We start from the raw sequence: 17,867 nt of genomic DNA on the forward strand, positions 1-17,867 counted from the left end.
GTCACGTTGCAGTTAATTTCACCCGTATATTTATACTTCACAAATAGAATGTTTCAAACCAAAATAAGCTTATTTAGGCTTACAAGATTCTAACGTTCGACCAATATAAGCCTATGTAGGCTTACAAGATACTTACGTTCTACCAATATAAGCCTATGTAGGCTTACAAGATACTTACGTACGACCAATATAAGCCTATGTAGGCTTACAAGATACTTACGTAAAAGCGATATTAGCCTAAAGCAGCTTAATATAGTTTTGAAAAAGATTATTGTGAATGCAAACAACATTCAATTAGACTGATATTAGAACGATATTAAAATAAATACGCTTATGCTTTGTGCCCAAACCCGGGCTAATACGATGATATAAAATCAATATAAGAGCGACAAAATTGTAGTCTAGAGACTGTTGTTAGCGTGATTTTGCTAGTTGGGTTGTTATTGATATAAATGAACTTGACACGATCGACGCGCACGCACACACACCACCGCTGAGCTACGGGCGCTACGTCGTAGCCGATAACATGGATTTCCCGGTATGTAGCGGAAATGCTTCCTAGAGGCAAAACGACAACGTGTCGTGACTAGCGCCTATGGCCAGTTCCACTTGCACTAACCCGGGGTTAACCGGTTAAACCTGGAGTTACCATGTATACCCAGTACAATTTGACAATGGGTTAACGGTTTAACCGGTTAAATCCGGATTAGTAGGATGGTGCAAGTGAATTAACACATTCGACACCGCGTACCCGACTCTCGGGCACTCGTAAACTTTACTCAGATGCCGGACAACCCGCCCAGCGGGTTGTTTTGTACGCAGATATAGACGACCGGTTTCTGGGGTAGTTCGCCGTTTTTTGCCCGGTTGCGAAAGTGTTAATGTTTTATCCCTTGAGGTAAGTATGTATGATATATAATTTCAATAAATCAGGTTGAGATCTCTAATATCAGATAGCACTGCCCCCAGCCTGAAGCTTTATATATACACTTTCAATTCACCAGCGTTTGCTTTATTTGTGTCTGTGGATTTTTGTGGAATGTTTCAGTTTGAAATCTATTTTATGGTTTCCGTGACTCTGTGAGTCTATGCACATGCACATGCACCTCGCATGAGGCCAGACATCTTGGTGATAAATGTTTTTTTTTATATCACCAATTTCAAAACTTTGAACATAAAGCTTCCAGTTTTATAAACACGAACTTTTATAGGGTTCCGTACTCAACTCACTCTCACTCAACTCAGCTGTAAGTCCATCTGTAGGTATAAGTAGTTCATTTGTTTTGCTATGTCACAATAAGGGTGACATTTTCACATGTGAAAATACCCTTTTTTTTCAATAAAGATTAAAAAAATTAAAAAAAGATTTGACGTACGTAAATTATATGTATAGTCATGCTAGTACAAAGAGGTAACAATATTATTATAAACTCTAATAAATGTCATATACTAAGAAAAAGTGACCAAGGCCTCTAGTGCCCCAGGCTGGAGTCGAACCAGCGTCCTCTTTTATCGCGGCAGGTGCCTAAGCCACTCGGCCACCGGGTCACAGCGACATAGGTCAAATTTTCCAAGTATATGCACTTCTTACTGAAGGCTTATGGCGCCCCCTAGCCATCTCTAAAAGTGAAGTATTCTCTAGAAGTGCATATACTTGGAAAAATTGACCTATGCCGCTGTGACCCGGTGGCCGAGTGGCTTAGGCACCTGCCGCGATAGCAGAGGACGCTGGTTCGATTCCAGCCTGGGGCACTAGAGGCCTTGGTCACTTTTTCTTAGTATATGACATTTATTAGTTTATAATTTATATAGTAGTGTTTCTACTTGATAAAAACAAATTAAAATATTTTTCAGAAATAATTTAATTTGTTCAAATAGTTTAGTAATATTATTATACTTTCCACATGAGTAAAGTACCTACAGTCAGCAGCAGAAGTAGCTAAGCGGGCCAGTTAATTGACATGATGCCGTCGCTTTTAGATCATTTTAAAACACCTCGTCCGCTTATATATTTTTGTCATTAGGTAGATTTCAGTGGAGACTAAACGGACACAAACATTGCACGGTCATTAATAGATCAGACCAAGCTAATGGCATTTGCCATGACAAAGTGTGGGAATATCATAAAAAATCTATGTAAATACCTATGGCGTTTATATTGACACTCTCTCCTCTAACTTTGGTTCTGTTCTGTCACACTAAACTAGCACCAAATTAAAAAAAATATTTTTGACAGAATATTGATGAAGTCTCACTGGGTAACTATCGCCGCATGCGATCAATCGATATTAAGTACAGTTATATTAAGTCATTAAAAACATATTTTGATAACGTTCGTAATTAATAAAACCATATGTTCGTACATATAACATTTTTATTTCAAAAGAATAGGTTATCATAAAATCCTTATTTTCCTCGACTCCTCAGAGCTCAAGGCTTGGCTTCCTTCTCAGCCATCTTATCAAGAACATCCTGCATCTCAGGCCAGGGCTCATAATCCTGGTTGAGAACTAGGAGCTTGTGTACGGTTGGCTCGCGCAAGTTCATGCGGCGAGAAATAGAGTTCCAACTGTGCTCTGTGAGCTGGACATCCACCTGAAAACATGGATGTACTAAGCTCACTAGTTTTTTTAACGCCAACTACATAATCACTCTTGTATTGAAGATGCCTATATCATATTTCATAAGTTTCATAACTGTCGGCGCAATTCGGGAAATGAATTAGAGATTCACTAGATATGAAATAGTAAAGATATGTGACGTTCCACGGCAAAAGGTACCTTATGGCGGCAGGCGCTTACGTCGCATAGCGCCGCAATAATATTATAGGTAATAGATTCTACACTTTCTACGTACCCTATGTGCTAAGCTGTTATACGTAGCCATACCAATGAGAAACACATCGAAGACTACACACGCTAGCAACGGAGTTAGCTCCCAGTGGTGCCGTAAAAGGTGGAAGGGACTTCGGAAGTTCTTAGAACCTGGCTGCTTGTACTGTTTGGGGAACCCGAATGATAGTTGTCGGAGTTGGAAGAGCGCTGGGGACTTAAGGAAACTTGGTACTGTCCGGGCCAGAAGGGCAGGCAAAGGACGGTATAATTTAGATGACATAGTTATGGTATTACTTAGTAAATGGTATGTATAAAACCAAAGTTATACCTACTCGTGGCCATATAGATTATATTGTCAATTTTCAGTTTGTTTCATTATATGCTCACAATCTACTGGGGATCTAGACACGCGGTAGCGTGTCCAGCCAAGTTCAAAGAAAAAGGAACTGGCGACGCAGCAACCGTGTGTAATATTACACGAACCATTTCGAGCTACTTTTGACCCCTTCACACCTTGAAACCTACTTAACCTACACTAATAAAATTTGGCACATGTATTCAAGCCCCTTAGCTTGTCCAAAATACAAATTTTCATAAACGTAGCTCAAACAGTTACTCGTAAATTAACGTTTAAAAACCGGCATTTTTGTGACTGACTGACATATAGATCATAAACCTAACCCACTTCCAGATGACCTAGAAACTTGAAATTTGGCATCAAGGTAGACTATTAGGTGTATATAGAGGGAAAAATCTGAAAAGTGGAAATTATTGATATTTCGATGGAAAAAAAATAATTAATACTTACAGACCAAAAACCTAACCCACTTCTAGATCACTTAGAAACTTGATATTTGGCACCAAGATAGACTATTAGGTGTATATAGAGGAAAAAATCTGAAAACTGGAAATTATTGATATTTCGAGGGAAAAAAAATAATTAATAGTTTTAGACCAAAAACCTAACCCACTTCTAGATCACTTCGAAACTTGATATTTGGCATGAAGGTAGACTATTAGGTGTATATAGAGGGAAAAATCCGAAAACTGGAAATTATTGAGATTTAGATGGAAAAAATAATAATTAATACTTATAGACCAAAAATCTAACCCACTTCTAGATCACTTAGAAACTGGATATTTGGCATCAAGGTAGACTATTAGGTGTATATAGAGGGAAAAATCTGAAAAATGGAAATTATAGATATTTCGATGAAAAAAAAGAATTAATACTTATAGACCAAAAACCTAACCCACTTCTAGATGACTTAGAAACTTGATATTTGGCATCAAGGTAGACTATTAGGTGTATATAGAGGGAAAATTCTGAAAACTGGAAATTACTGAGATTTAGATGGAAAAAATAATAATTAATACTTATAGACCAAAAATCTAACCCACTTCTAGATCACTTAGAAACTTGATATTTGGCATGAAGCTAGACTATTAGGCGTATAAAAAAGAAAAAAATCTGAAAACTGAAACTTTTTAACAATTGACCGCGCGTTAGCTAGGGTCTCCTTTTCAGCTTAGGCAAACTGCTTTTCTGATGAATACCTACTATAGTAATTTCTGTACAAAAAGTAATGATATCCCAACAAAAACATAAATGTGAAATGAGAGCCAAGTTCAATATTAAGAATATGTGTCGTTGTTGACTCGCTGACAAAAGAATTGAGATCTATATGGGTGCCAAGTTCTGTGTTGTGTAGAAAATCCTGAAATTATAAAGGAGTTGCCTTGGCTAGTTTTTACGTATAGGCTACTTTTCAAAAAAATTGGTTTGTTGGTAAAAACTAGCCAAGTCAAATCCTTTATAATTTCAGGATTTTCTACACAACACAGAACTTGGCACCCATATAGATCTCAATTCTTTTGTCAGCGAGTCAACAACGACACATATTCTTAATATTGAACTTGGCTCTCATTTCACATTTATGTTTTTGTTGGGATAAGTAATTACTTATTAAGAAAACAATTGTTTTCTCCTACAATTCTTTGCTGACGCTACTTAGCGTAACGTTTCTGAAAATCTTTCACCAAAAAGATAATGTTGTAATTAACTACACCTCACTGGCTGGTGGAAAAACGACACACGATGAGCACAAGACTCGAATGACAACTTTTTCATAAATGAAATTCAAAAGTCAAACCTACAAATAAAATTAAGTTTAAGCGCAATCTGGAATATTTTCTGAATTTAGCAAAAATGAATATTATAAGGTCTTTTCTTCAACAGCTTTCTTAAAAAAATAATTTAAATAGGCGAAGTTGTAGGGACATGAGTCTCCGTACACCGAGGCGGCGTATCTCGCCGCGGGCCCGGCGGCGATATAGGGCTATAAGGAACTTCTTTCGAAGGACTCTTAGTAAGCAATTTCTTTATTACCTTAACTTACCAATAGATTGCTTTTTTGCTTCTACCACTCAAAGTACCAGATTTCAACTGTAAAGTCTTGCCTTTTTTGATTAACATTCACCACCACTCAAAGAGTAGGTATAGGTACCGTAAAATCCTTTTAGAGCCCCTAAGGTACTCAAAAGAAGTGTCAGGATCAATATAGCAGTTTATAATATAAATTTGTATATTTGTATATACAAATAATAAGGAATGTAGGATCGACACAAGTGTGTCAAAGACGTTTCAAGGGTTGAATTTGATGATTTCGTTACACGCTTGCCAGATACGTACTTGCCCTATATTCTCTTCTGTGTGATAACATGAAATCTTATCTACTGCATCTTGTTTTCAGGTTCTCTAACTTCACTGTCTGGCAACAAAATTAATTCTAGCACAACAGAGAACGTCAACAATTTGAACAGGTCAGACGTGATGGGCCACCAACTACACGCAGTTCCCCAGAACTGCCATGGCCTCCATAGCGTGGGGAATATTTACAGACACACGGAGGATTTTTCTCCAAGAGAGGACAATGGTGCGTACAGTCCAAAACAACGAAGACAACGATATTCTGAACAAGAATTCATTCCCAACGGGTCTGGGACTAAAGTACTTTATAAGACAGCTGATAATCTTTGTAGAAATTCCCATGAATGCGGTTTAAGATTTTATAATGACTATATTAGCGATAGGGATCAACATTCATCGGATATAATGAATTATGGACAGTGCTCCTCAAGTCACGGTGTTCCCAATCAGAAACTTAAAAAGAATAAACAAAACCCTCCAGAAAACTTTAATAGACGTGGATCGCGATTACGAAAATGTGGCGCTCCCATAATTATAGAGAACTCCGTCTCTGGCTTTGACAGTGATGACTCCCTGACCACACCTCTCCAGACGAATCCTTGTCCTGCTTACAGAGAGCCAATTCCGCAAAACAGTGCGTGCTACAGCCGGCAGCAAAAATACGCTCGAGACGTTCAACCCGATGTGGTAAAGATAAAACGACGCAGAGACAAACCTAAACGACACAAATCAAAGAGCCCACACACGCAAGAAAGACGGAAAAGGAAAAAAAATGAACCACTAGCGAATGAGGAACAGCAATTTATTGCAGACATCATTAATCGGCAGTATAAGCCTTTAAGCTTTTTTGGCAGAAGAGCGTCTGATATCAGTCAAATTTCTACTCCCGTGTGTCGTGACCACCGGTATTCAGCGCGTGAGATGGTTATACCGGACAGTGAAGTATCCTCGTTCAGCCGAGGTCCTACAATGGGCTGTCGGCACGGTTGTGCAGCCGATGTAAGGGATATGCGCAGCCTCTGCGACACGCGCCTCTGCTCCGCGCCCCGGCCTCCTCGCCAGCGTCGTCGCCGCGCCGAAAACTATAATGACTCTAACCTCTACGATGTTATCCCAGTCAAGGAAAAGACTAGCCCCAAATCCAGAAGAAAATTCATAGAGGATAATCTGATCATGAACGAAGTGCCTCCATCGCCTAGAACTCACAGGCCTCGGCTGATTCTAGAGACACAAAATTATAGCGAATACGAAGATTACGAGCAGCGTAAAAACGAAATGCTAAGGAGACGATCACCAAGTAGGAAACCTAAGTACATCCAAACTTTTAGACACGAGGTATCAACGGAGGAGTCTCCTCGAACCTGGAACGAAATGAGTCCAAAATTTGCGAGGCGTCCAAATAATACTGCCAGGTTACACGATGATATGGGCACGACCATGAGTAGTCAACAATGCATTACGTCTCAGAATAACACCGCAAATAATACTTTCAACAACAGTAACCAGGATAGAGACGATACTGTTGTTGTCGATAAGACTGATAAAGCGTTAGGTGAAATAAAAGATATACTTCAAAGTTTTCTGCAAGAACTAAAAAAAGATTCATCGACATCTCAATGCGATCGGGTGAGCGGATCTGACAAGAATAGTGGAAAACAGCTTGACGGGACACTACGAGGAAGCGACAATGAGACGAGTAACGCGATGAAGAACAGCGCTGGATCTTCGTTTAACTGCGGCCTCGGGCAAGTCTGTACGCCGGCCATGCCGCCACCGTTCCTGCCTGGCTTTGCAAACTCATGCTACTACCCGCAGATGATACCCATGTACGGAGCACACGGGATGCCTTACCTCGTCGCTAGCCCCAGCTGCGTCTGCGCAAACATTGCCTGCGGACACAGCCACCCGCGACCACAAACAGACACCCGTGACGCTCAATGCCGAACGTGTTCAAAAGTGAACTGCACTGAAGCAGAAATAACGAAATCAAATTGCGAGACTGACGGGCTGATCAGAGAAATTTACAACTACGTGGCGCGAAATCCGACAATTTGTAAGGAGTCAAAGTCTTCTCAAGATCAAGGGCAAAATCCCAAACGGAAGCCGAGCGTGGGTAAGAGTATGCACACGCTGCATCAAGACGCGAACGTCGGGACACCTCCGCTCCGATGCTACTCGAAGAGCTGCGAGGCCATCGTTTCGCGGCAGCTCTTTGACACCTACTACGCCACGTATCCCAGCTACTCGGACTCGTTGCTCGAAGAAAAGATAAGCCGTGAAGCTGTCATGGATTATCAGATGCCACGTGAAACCAATGAATATAATTTTAAAAATAAGGTAACTATTATTTTTAGATTGGGTTCTTAGAGTATGTAATGGGTTCTTAGAGTGTGTATTTAGGGTTCTCAACGGCAACGCTTAAGTGGCTCCTGTGATGTTGCTTATGTCCATGGGCGACGATGACCGCTTCCCATCAGGCGGCTCGTCTGCTCGTTTGCAGACTATTACATAAAAAAATAAAAAAGTAAGGTAGTACAAAACAGTTATTCTCTAGCAAAAAATAATACACATAATAACAGCATTTTATTTTCTTACAGAGTGCATCAAACAATCTTCCTAAGCAACACTCTCAAGATAGCAAATTCACCAGCGCATTACGACTCTTGCGAAAAACCAGCAAGAAGAACAGAAAAGAAAACATCCATGAAGTGTGTCTCAGTCAGCAGTCAATTGAAGTGGACGTGATACCAAAGGGAAATAATTTTAAGCAGGAGTTCGCAACGTATGCGATGCATGAGCAGGAGTTTTTGCAGCCTCCGCCGCTTCCTCACGATCCGCGCTATTCCCCCACTTACAATTACTCCCCGTACGATTCCCCAATGACCGACTATTCAAGCCAAAGGCCGGTTAACAACAGATACCACCGATACGACTGTATGCCTCCTGAAGGTCCAGTAATGTACGATAACTCTTACGAACGGTGCGGTCATACTAAGCAGCCGCAAGTACCTCTATGTCTAAAAGAAGTCGAAGTCAGGAGTATCGGAACCCAGAGTGAGAAAAAAACGACTTTCCGTATGTTTTCCCAGAAAAAGGAAAGAAAGGATGATGCCGTGTCACCGCTGCCGCGCCCTCTACTTAGCATTTTGCGCGACGACCGTAAAACCGATACAAAAATTTCAGATACAAAACCCGAGAATCCACGCAAGCTATTCAGTTTAAAGTCCAAGGCGGCTGCCAGTAAATCAGAGCCTATGGCAGCTCTAACTGAAAGGATTCAAAAGGATCTCACTAAGAATGACAAAACTATGACCAATGCGATGTTAAGAAAACTGTTTTACAAGAAAAACCCGTTCTCTCCTCAGAATAGATTCGTGCGAACGATTATGGAGAAGGACACTCCGGTCGTGTATAAGTGGCGTCCGCGTTTGTTCGTCTGATTGCCCTGTGTCAGGCCTGTGATGTGATGTGTAGTGTACTTAAATTAAAATGTATTAAGTGAAATTGTACTTCAAGATTATTTATTTTGGTAACTGAATTGAATTGTAAGATTATTTAGGATACCAGTAATATGTTGTTTTATTTATTGACACATTCATACATAGGTATGAGCCAAAAAATCAGATTTAAATTATTAAAATAAAAACAGACTAAATTGCAATAATCTCCTCTAAATAATTTCCCTTCTGAAGGTTTGACAGCCAGGTAACACGTAAGTGCCTGCGAGTAGAGATGGGTCGCGGGTATTTACCCAATTTACCCACCCAGGTAAATACCCGGTAAATACCCATCTACCCGGTATTTACCCGTATCTACCCAAATGGACGGGTAAATTCATTTCTTGTTGCACATGTCGATTTGTGTTAAAGTGGAGATATAAACCGAGTTAATGGCTGTAATTATTGTGTGTCATTTAAAAAGAAATGGTTTAGTTGCAGTTGCAGTTGTAACTAAGGAATTTTTAGTACAATTTTAATAAATATTAAAAAAGGCCGTCATAAGAGTATTTTTATTAGACTTGAGTAAATTATCGTACTTATACGTTGATAATACACATTCCAACTTCGGTCGGCGGGGGGTGCGGTTGGGGGGAGGGGGGAAAAAGTGAACTTTTTCATATTTCTTGGAATCTGTCATTAATATCGAAAAGTGTTGTATGTACAAACTAAAGTAGACATAATTTTCTACAAAAAAGGTTATATACATTTTTGTCCTAAAACTAACTGTGTTTGACTTATAAGCTTCACAAGTTGGGATACTGCACAATTTTTTTTTATTATCATTCATAAGTATTCTTTATTTTCATCTTTCTAATGTATATTAAAAGCATTTTAAAACATTTCCGGAAGCCAGGGAATGATTTTACACGATTTTCATAATTGGACTGATATGTTAAAATCGAACTTCACCTCATAGCAACCTTTTCGTAATTAGTTTGAACATACATTTTATGTAACATTGTAAAAAAATACTTAAATTAATCTTATTTATACTCACATACCATTAAACACATCAAATTTAGAAGAAAAACGAAAATACCCGCGTATTTACCCGCGGGTAGGTAAATATCGGGTATTTACCGGGTAAATACCCGCTCTCGGGTATTTACCCGGGTAGTTACCCATCTCTACCTGCGAGTATCCGTGGACTACTAATATAAATAAACTCTCTCTCTTCCTTCCTTGCCGTATCCGGCAATGGCGACTCCATCAACAATTCTTATCCGGATTATGAAATGCCCTTATGTGGCTCGCAAAACCAAACTTTGTCTTGAAGATGCGGTCACACGATGCGCAATGGAGTTGTCCAGTCGAGTTGCGGGTGTATGTGTAGGAGGGCTTAGGTCGCGTCTTGCGGATATGACACTTAGCAACTAGGTCTTCCAGACGCTGCTGCTCAAATTGAGCTACTTTCTTATGAACACTAGAACGCCATTCCGATCTTTGTAATGCAATGCCCTCCCAGCAGTCAGTCGGTATCCCGCAAGCGACGAGGTGGCGTTTGAGAACGTCTTTATGTCGCAGGTATTGCCCCCCCTGCTTCCGCTTTCCACAAGAGAGCTCCGAGTAGAAAATTGCTTTGGGCAGTCTCTCATTCTCCATACGCACTAGGGCTTCCAAATACCGGACTTCTTTCAATACCGGTATTAATACCGAAACTGTCTTCATCAATACCGGGATCCCGGGATCCCGGTATTGACTATAGTCAATTTATAAATAGCTTAAAAAATTTGAGTTTTTTTTTAAAGGCTCACTTTTACACCAGATATGTATGTCCTTAGCTTAGGATATTAAACAATAATCGCCATCTGCAATAATTATGTCAACCCTCCAGGTTGGCAATCATTTTATCCGCCCTGTTGACTTCACAAGTCATATTTTTAGTTCAACCTAATAATCAGCCAATAAATATTCTTTGGCACCAAAAATTCGTATGCCATTACAATTAATGTCTTTCTACTTTTTGATAAAATTTTAAGAACTAATTATATTTAATTATTATAAAATTATAGAAAAAAAACACTTTTTTCGTATCTAGTTTGCAGTGAAGAATCTTACAATTACATGTACGAAATCTAAATATTTGGGTTCGTCTTTGACGTCTCGAGAAACGTGTCCAGGGTTTTCATTTTAAACTAATTAACACAAAAGTTATGGCCAGAAAACCAGTTTAAAGCCTAAAATTGTTTAACTTTGATGCCAAATATCTCGAAGGCAATGAACTTTGAAGTAAATATAGGATACTAAACTGCAAAACGTAATTCAAGACCAAAAAAAGTAAGACAATGTTGCTGTAATAATTTGTTTGTAAAATAGTAAATTCCTTTTGATAAATAATCACGCTAAGATAATTTATTTATTAGTAATTTTACTCCTGCGAGTTAAAAAAGTACTTTTATATACTTATTTTTGCATTAATACAAGACGGGCTAGTAAAAAGTGGCAACATTTTCTTACTTTTTTTTGTCTTGAATAACGTTTTACAGTATATATTGCTTCAAGCTGTTGTTGTTAATATAATAAGCTACAAAAAACATTAGAAAACTAAGGGATTCAGATCGAAGGTCATTCGCGTGGGGTGGCCCCTTAATATATCCAGAACATCAGAATTCATCACCAAATATTTACCTAACGCATATGCACAGATCTTGTTTCAATTAAATGATCTTCTTTAATTAAATTGGCAAGTTATCTTTTGATACAGCCGAATTTGACCATTTTAATAGATTTTAAACGTTATAATAGGCACATTTTCCTTGTTTTTGAAAATACCGGGGGGGTATTGAAAAATCTGTTTAAACAGACGGGATCCCGGTATTTCGGGATCCCGGGATCCCGGTATTGGAAGCCCTAATACGCACGACATGGCCACACCACCTTAGCTGATGCTTCATGATCAGTGCTTCAATACCAGGCATCTCGACGAGATGCCTGGTATTGAATATAAATAATATAATAAATGCGAAAGTAACTCGGTCTGTCTATATGTTAGCTCTTCACCTCTTCACGATTAAGTTCACGAGTTCAAGAAATCGAATGTACTGAAACCTGGAAAGAACGCACACATCACAGAAAATTTCAGACCCGTGTCTCTCCTTAGCTGTGTTTATAAGTTACTTGAGCATCTAATTCTCCCAAGGATTATACTCCGTACATAAAAGGCCGCCACTCCGCCTGAACTGAACAGGCTGGATGCAGATGTGGACGCAGCTGTACCGATCAAGTTCTTGCTCTCACCACCCATATCGATGCTGGTTTCCGGAATAATTTGAAGTCCACCGCCGTCTTTATAGACCTAACAGCTGCTTACGATACAGTCTGGATACACGGCATGATATATAACGTTCTGTCAGTGATCCCCAGCCGAGAAATCGCAGACCTGCTGTGCAACATGCTCAGTGAAAGGGAGTTCGAGGTCTTCCTCGGTGACCAGAAGACTAGGAAGAGGAAATTGAACAACGGGCTTTCTCAGGACAAAGTTCATTTATGCGGACGATATTGCCCTGGTACCCCAGAGCCGTACATTTGGGGAAGCCGAGAGCCAGCTTACTACGGATTTGAAGATCTTGGAAGCGTATTTTCGAGAGTAGAGACTCATACAGAGCGCCAAAAAAACAGAAGAGTCCTGCTTACACCTAAGCAACCACCTCGCTAAACTCGAGCCAACTGTCACTCTGGGTGGTGAAAAGCTACCATACAATCCTTTCCGAAAATACCTTGGCATTACTTTAGACAGGACTCTAAGCTACAAAGAACACCTTTACAAGCTCTCACTTAAAATATCGACCCGGAACAACATACTGCACAAGTGGTGTGGCACCTCATGGGGAGCATCTGCGAACTGTCTCCGTTCAACGGCTCTGAGACTCGTATATCCCACTGCAGAGTACTGTGCTCCAATTTGGCTACAAATTGCACACACGCAATTGGTAGACTCGAAGTTCAATGTCACCATGAGATACATTACTGAGACAGTGAAATCTAAACCTTGCCACTGGCTTCCTTTGCTCAGTCGAATGCCACCTCCACATTTGAGAAGGAAACAGGTGCTACTAAGAGAGACTAACAAAATCAAAGCATGTCCGTATCTCCCAATGCATCAGGAGTTCACCAACCCGCCTATGGCGAGACTTAAGTCCCGTCGCCCGGCATACGCAGCTGCTGCAACACTCACACAAAGTTCTTTCGACGTACAGCAACTCTGGGAACAAGAATGGATGAGGCAATAAGCTGACGGTACTCCGGCCGTGAATATCGACCCGACTATAATGAACAAGGGGACCGACCTTCCTGGGAAACTATGGTGTCGCTTAAACCGCCTAAGAACCGAGCACGGACGATGCAACTTCTTCCGGCATAAGTAGGGTTGGAGTGACTCCGCGCTATGCGCTGCGGCATCGAGCACCAGACCATGGAGCATATCATCCAGCACTGCCCACTCCGCGCATACTCGCGGGTAGCCCGAGTGATCTATTAGCCTTTACGCCTGATGCTGTGCAGTGGTTGCAAAACTTGGATGTTGCCTTATATATAAAAAATACTGTATATATAATTTTGCCTATGTGACCATATCGCCATACTACGAGTATGTATTCAATAAATTCACGATTAAATCGCGTAAACTTATTTCGATTGTACCCCAATAATAAGCCCGAAAGTAGGCCAAACAATACGCTTTGGTTGTTCTGTCAAATTTTAGATACTATTCCTGGCACATTCCTAGGTATGAATTCTTCATAAAATTCTCAACAAACATACCAAAGAGAATATAATCACTAGAACACACTTTGGAAAGTGTCAAATTGTAATTTTCAAGATTTTATCCACATTGCAATAAAAAAATTAATGTGTTTTCAAACAAAGATTTAGTACTTAATATTCGTTCAGAATCATTAGGCCATCAATATTTAGGAGCTTTTAAATTAATATTTGTATGTGAATACCGTGAGAAAAACCCTTTCAGGTAAAAAATGCTCTTTATCACCATCCTGTACCTATACACCTATATCCCACTGCTGGGCAGTGTCCTCTCGTACAAGAGTTTGGGTTATAGTCCCCACGCTAGCCCAATGCTTGAATTTCTTCGTCATTTCCTTACGATGTTTTCCTTCACCGAAAAGCAAGTGTTCAATTTAAAATTACATTTCGTAAAGAAGTCCCGAGTAATTAATTGGTACGAGCCAGGGTTTGAGCCCACGACCAGGTTTGGAAGCCGCACCTTATCCTCATCTACAACAGGTAAGCATTTTTATCTAATACTTTTAGTGGCTCGATGCACAGCGATTCTTGGTTGTAGGTGTTCGACGGAATGGTGCCGTCAGTATGCTCGTGTTCGAAGGTAAAAGACAGCAAGCCAAGGACTAATCGCTACAAGGGCATCGAAAACTTCCTGCGGCGAATAGCCTTCAATTTAGGTAAAATTGTCTCAAAGCCTAAATGATTTTAGTAGTGTATATTGATTGTTTCATGCACAAAAACATGACACTGACACATATGGTCTTAAGGTCTCGAATGAAAATGACACAGATAAATAGATAAAACGAACTTTAAGACGGACCAGCCCATTGTATCATACTTCTTTAATTAGTTTTATCACCATTATTTATTTTTAGGAAATACACCATCCCAAACCGAAGTGAAGGTCATATCGTGCATACCCATCGACGTAACGGACCTACAGCAAAAGATAATTTGTCTCGAGAAACAACTAGAGAACCGAGAGGGGTCCGACAGTAAAGAAAGTGCACCTGCGCCCGTCATTGTGAACAGAGTCAGTGCAGACTCCATAAAGCCTAAATCAATACAGTCCCAACTTCTACTTTTCGACACCCCAAACTATCGACCTCGCAGGCACAAACATAAAACACCAGACCTACACTACCAGACAGATCTACAAGATCTCACACAGTATAAACCTAAAAAATCCCCGTCAAGACAAGCTATTAAAACCGAATCTCGGAATGTCTTCGGACTCGTGATCCCGGAAAAAGAACGCATGCGGATGGTCTACTATGCTGAAACTGCCGGAAGCCCGTTCACTTACTATAAAAAAGCTAATGATACAAGTAAAAAGAACCCTGACGAACCGATTGATAGGGAGTATATATCATCGCTTGTAGAACGTCAGCACTTGGTGAAGATGTACAAGGATGACGACGTGTTGGGGAGCCAAGGGTCGATGCCCGTGTGCCGCGACGTGCCCCGCTGCTCCGGCACCTCCGACGACATGTGCTCGTGCTGCCACGGAAACTTCCTCGACGTGGATTGTAAAATTCGCAGGCGACCATTCTACGATCCTAACATTGACCATGGAAACATTTATTACGATTCCAGTTTATATGATGTTATGCCAGTAAAGGAAAAACCTGTTAAAAATGATGACCCAATCAGAAAGGATTTGGCGTTTTTACCCGAGTATTACCGATTTAAACCAGAATATAGTTTAAATATGGAGCCAATGCCGCACAATCACTGTAGAAGGAAACCCATTCAAAAGAGGGAACGTCGTGCAAAACCAGTTTATCTTCCGAATGATTCGTCTGCAACCGACGGTCTCGTCGAATTTAGCCACGTTTACCCAAGGCGATTATCACCGAAGCAAGAACATAGGCATAATAATGTGCCAAGAAATGCGGAGTGCACTGCACGAAGTGACAACACTGAATTCCACTTGAGATCCCCTAAACTCATTCAGACGTTGCACCCAACTATTAACTCCATATCCACCTCTAATAATCTCAGAAAACCCTTACCCGGGAATGCTGAATGCACCCAGGCTATAGACAATAGCAAATGTCTTATAGGACACATGAAAGCTCTTCAGACATCCTTGTCGAAGTTGGGATCTACCCATAACGGTTTAAAACCAACGTTAATAAACGCGGCCTGTCTGGCCCACCCTGTGAACGAGACAGAATGCCAAACTGATCCTTTACAGAACGCTCAATCTGATTCCTCAAGTCCTCCTGATAAAACAGAATCTACCCTGAATCAGATCAAGACTATGTTGGAGACAGTCCTGGTAGAAGTAAAGACACACAGCGGAGTAAGGACTATCATTAGCGAAAAACGGACAAAAGATGCGACTGTGCAGAATGAACATGGACAAACATCAGAATGCGAGCGTCTCCTAAATAGTATCACATATAGTCCTTACGCCATACTTAATCCGTACATGGCATCCTGCTCTCGTACTCTTCCCTCGTACTGTAGCTCCATGATGCGTCAAACCCTGATGCATGAACACCCGCGCGACCTGGTGCCCCCACCAGATTTGAATTACGTGCCACACTTCCCTGAAATGATTCACCAAACAGTCGCCGCCAACTCTTGCTTTCCCACCAGAAATGCTATGCTACCCAAGCTGACCTCGACGTGCGGAACTAACACGTTGCACGATCCGCCGAAGAGGCGAAACACAGAAACGGAAGATCTTATAAAAGAAATTTATAAATCAATAAAATTAGATGTGGATTATCCATTAAAGGTAACGTCTCGTGACGTTATCCATAAAAGCAAGGCGATTGACGTTTGTAAAAAACCTGAGATGAAAACAGCGCTAGGTCGTGAAGAGATAGTGTTCAGAGGAGATGTGGGCACGTCTAGAGCGGCAAGATTAGGAAATCCTAGCAGCCACTCAAGTCTGACCAAACCCCATCGTCGGGGCTCGTTACACCAGCAACCGAAACATACGACCAGCGCGCAGAGACGCCAATGCTTCTCTAAAGGAACGAATAATGTCTCGCACGCATCCGATTCTGATAGCGAAAGTGATAATGACGTTGTCCAGCCTTCGGCGTCACCTGTTAAAACTGCGTCGGTAAGACTTTTCTTAACAATAGTAGAATTTATAACTGAAAAATTATTGTTGTTCATAGTTGCCACCTGCCCTCATCTTACTCATCTAACTGTTCCCTGTTAACTATCTTCAAAGCATTCACCTTGTTCGAAGAGTTCTGCTGCGTATCCAGTCTCCAGTTAGTGATGGCCACTTAAAAAAAATCTAAACCTGATTATATTGTTCCCCCTTATTCTTAAACCAATTTAGATATAAACTAGGTACCTTGTTCCAGATACCTGCTAAGAGCTTCTTCGGTAAAGTAATGTCTTCAGTCGTTAATAGGATGCGCAGAAAAGAACAGCCACAGCCACTTGGAAAGCATACTGCCGCAGCCACACAAGACTCTGAATCATCCGACTTAGAGACTCCTATCGTGCCAAAAGAGCGGCCTGTCAAACGCGTGTCTTACGCGCCTGCTGCCCAAACGTGGGGGGAATGTAGTCCTCGACCGTTGATTGCGTCATCAAAGACGCGTCGCTTAGGGCATGCGCCACAAAGGCGCCCCATGACACAAAATCATCGCATGCCAAGATACGTCACTCCCCGACCCCGCAGCGTACTCCGCCCTCAATCAGGCAGCTCTCAAACCCGACGCACCATCTACAGACCACAACCACCAACCCGACCAAGAACACCACCCGAATATATGAAGCGAGTCCCTCACAACCAATACGATTGGCGAACCACGCCCACTAGGTCCGGTCATCGTACGGCGCCGACGAATGATTACAAACCCAGGATCCCAGATAAAAGCCCGGGGCTTAAAATAACTAATAAGACTTGGATGAGGAAACCGGTGTACCATTTAGGGTTCGCTTGTGGTCCGGAGAAGGAAAAAATTATGATGAATTATTGAATGAAGTGAATGTTTAGGTTTATCGAAATTGTTTGTGGTGTCTTTTTTAAATTGTCTATAGTGAATGTCTTGTTATAATTTAGCGAATTATTAAAATTGTGAAAGTTTTATTTTAATTGTAGTTTTA

The 17,867-nt window shown here is 40.9% G+C and overlaps 2 protein-coding genes across 2 annotated transcripts; both read left to right on the forward strand.

The window, feature by feature from the left end:
* The first annotated feature begins 4,822 nt into the window (after window positions 1-4,822).
* LOC134792617 (uncharacterized) lies at window positions 4,823-9,114 on the forward strand. The gene is made up of 3 exons (XM_063763861.1): window positions 4,823-5,203; window positions 5,588-7,881; window positions 8,142-9,114. The coding sequence occupies exons 1-3, from the start codon at window positions 5,116-5,118 to the stop codon at window positions 8,982-8,984; spliced, it is 3,225 nt and encodes a 1,074-aa protein (XP_063619931.1). The 5' UTR covers window positions 4,823-5,115; the 3' UTR covers window positions 8,985-9,114.
* Window positions 9,115-14,257: 5,143 nt separating this feature from the next.
* On the forward strand, window positions 14,258-17,740 carry LOC134793084 (uncharacterized). Its single transcript, XM_063764609.1, has 3 exons — window positions 14,258-14,458; window positions 14,657-16,863; window positions 17,117-17,740. Exons 1-3 carry the CDS (start codon window positions 14,353-14,355, stop codon window positions 17,738-17,740), a joined length of 2,937 nt encoding a protein of 978 aa, XP_063620679.1. The 5' UTR covers window positions 14,258-14,352.
* The last annotated feature ends 127 nt before the right edge of the window (window positions 17,741-17,867 follow it).

Source organism: Cydia splendana, chromosome 8 (assembly GCF_910591565.1).
Source record: "Cydia splendana chromosome 8, ilCydSple1.2, whole genome shotgun sequence".
NCBI classification, from domain to species: domain Eukaryota; kingdom Metazoa; phylum Arthropoda; class Insecta; order Lepidoptera; family Tortricidae; genus Cydia; species Cydia splendana.

Coding starts and splice junctions, on each gene's coding strand:
- LOC134792617 (XM_063763861.1), top strand. CDS start 5,116: ATGAGTCTCCGTACACCGAGGCGGCGTATCTCGCCGCGGGCCCGGCGG. Junction 5,204..5,587: donor CTTCTTTCGAAGGACTCTTA/GTAAGCAATTTC, acceptor TCTTGTTTTCAG/GTTCTCTAACTTCACTGTCT. Junction 7,882..8,141: donor AATATAATTTTAAAAATAAG/GTAACTATTATT, acceptor ATTTTCTTACAG/AGTGCATCAAACAATCTTCC.
- LOC134793084 (XM_063764609.1), top strand. CDS start 14,353: ATGGTGCCGTCAGTATGCTCGTGTTCGAAGGTAAAAGACAGCAAGCCA. Junction 14,459..14,656: donor GCGAATAGCCTTCAATTTAG/GTAAAATTGTCT, acceptor ATTTATTTTTAG/GAAATACACCATCCCAAACC. Junction 16,864..17,116: donor CACCTGTTAAAACTGCGTCG/GTAAGACTTTTC, acceptor ACCTTGTTCCAG/ATACCTGCTAAGAGCTTCTT.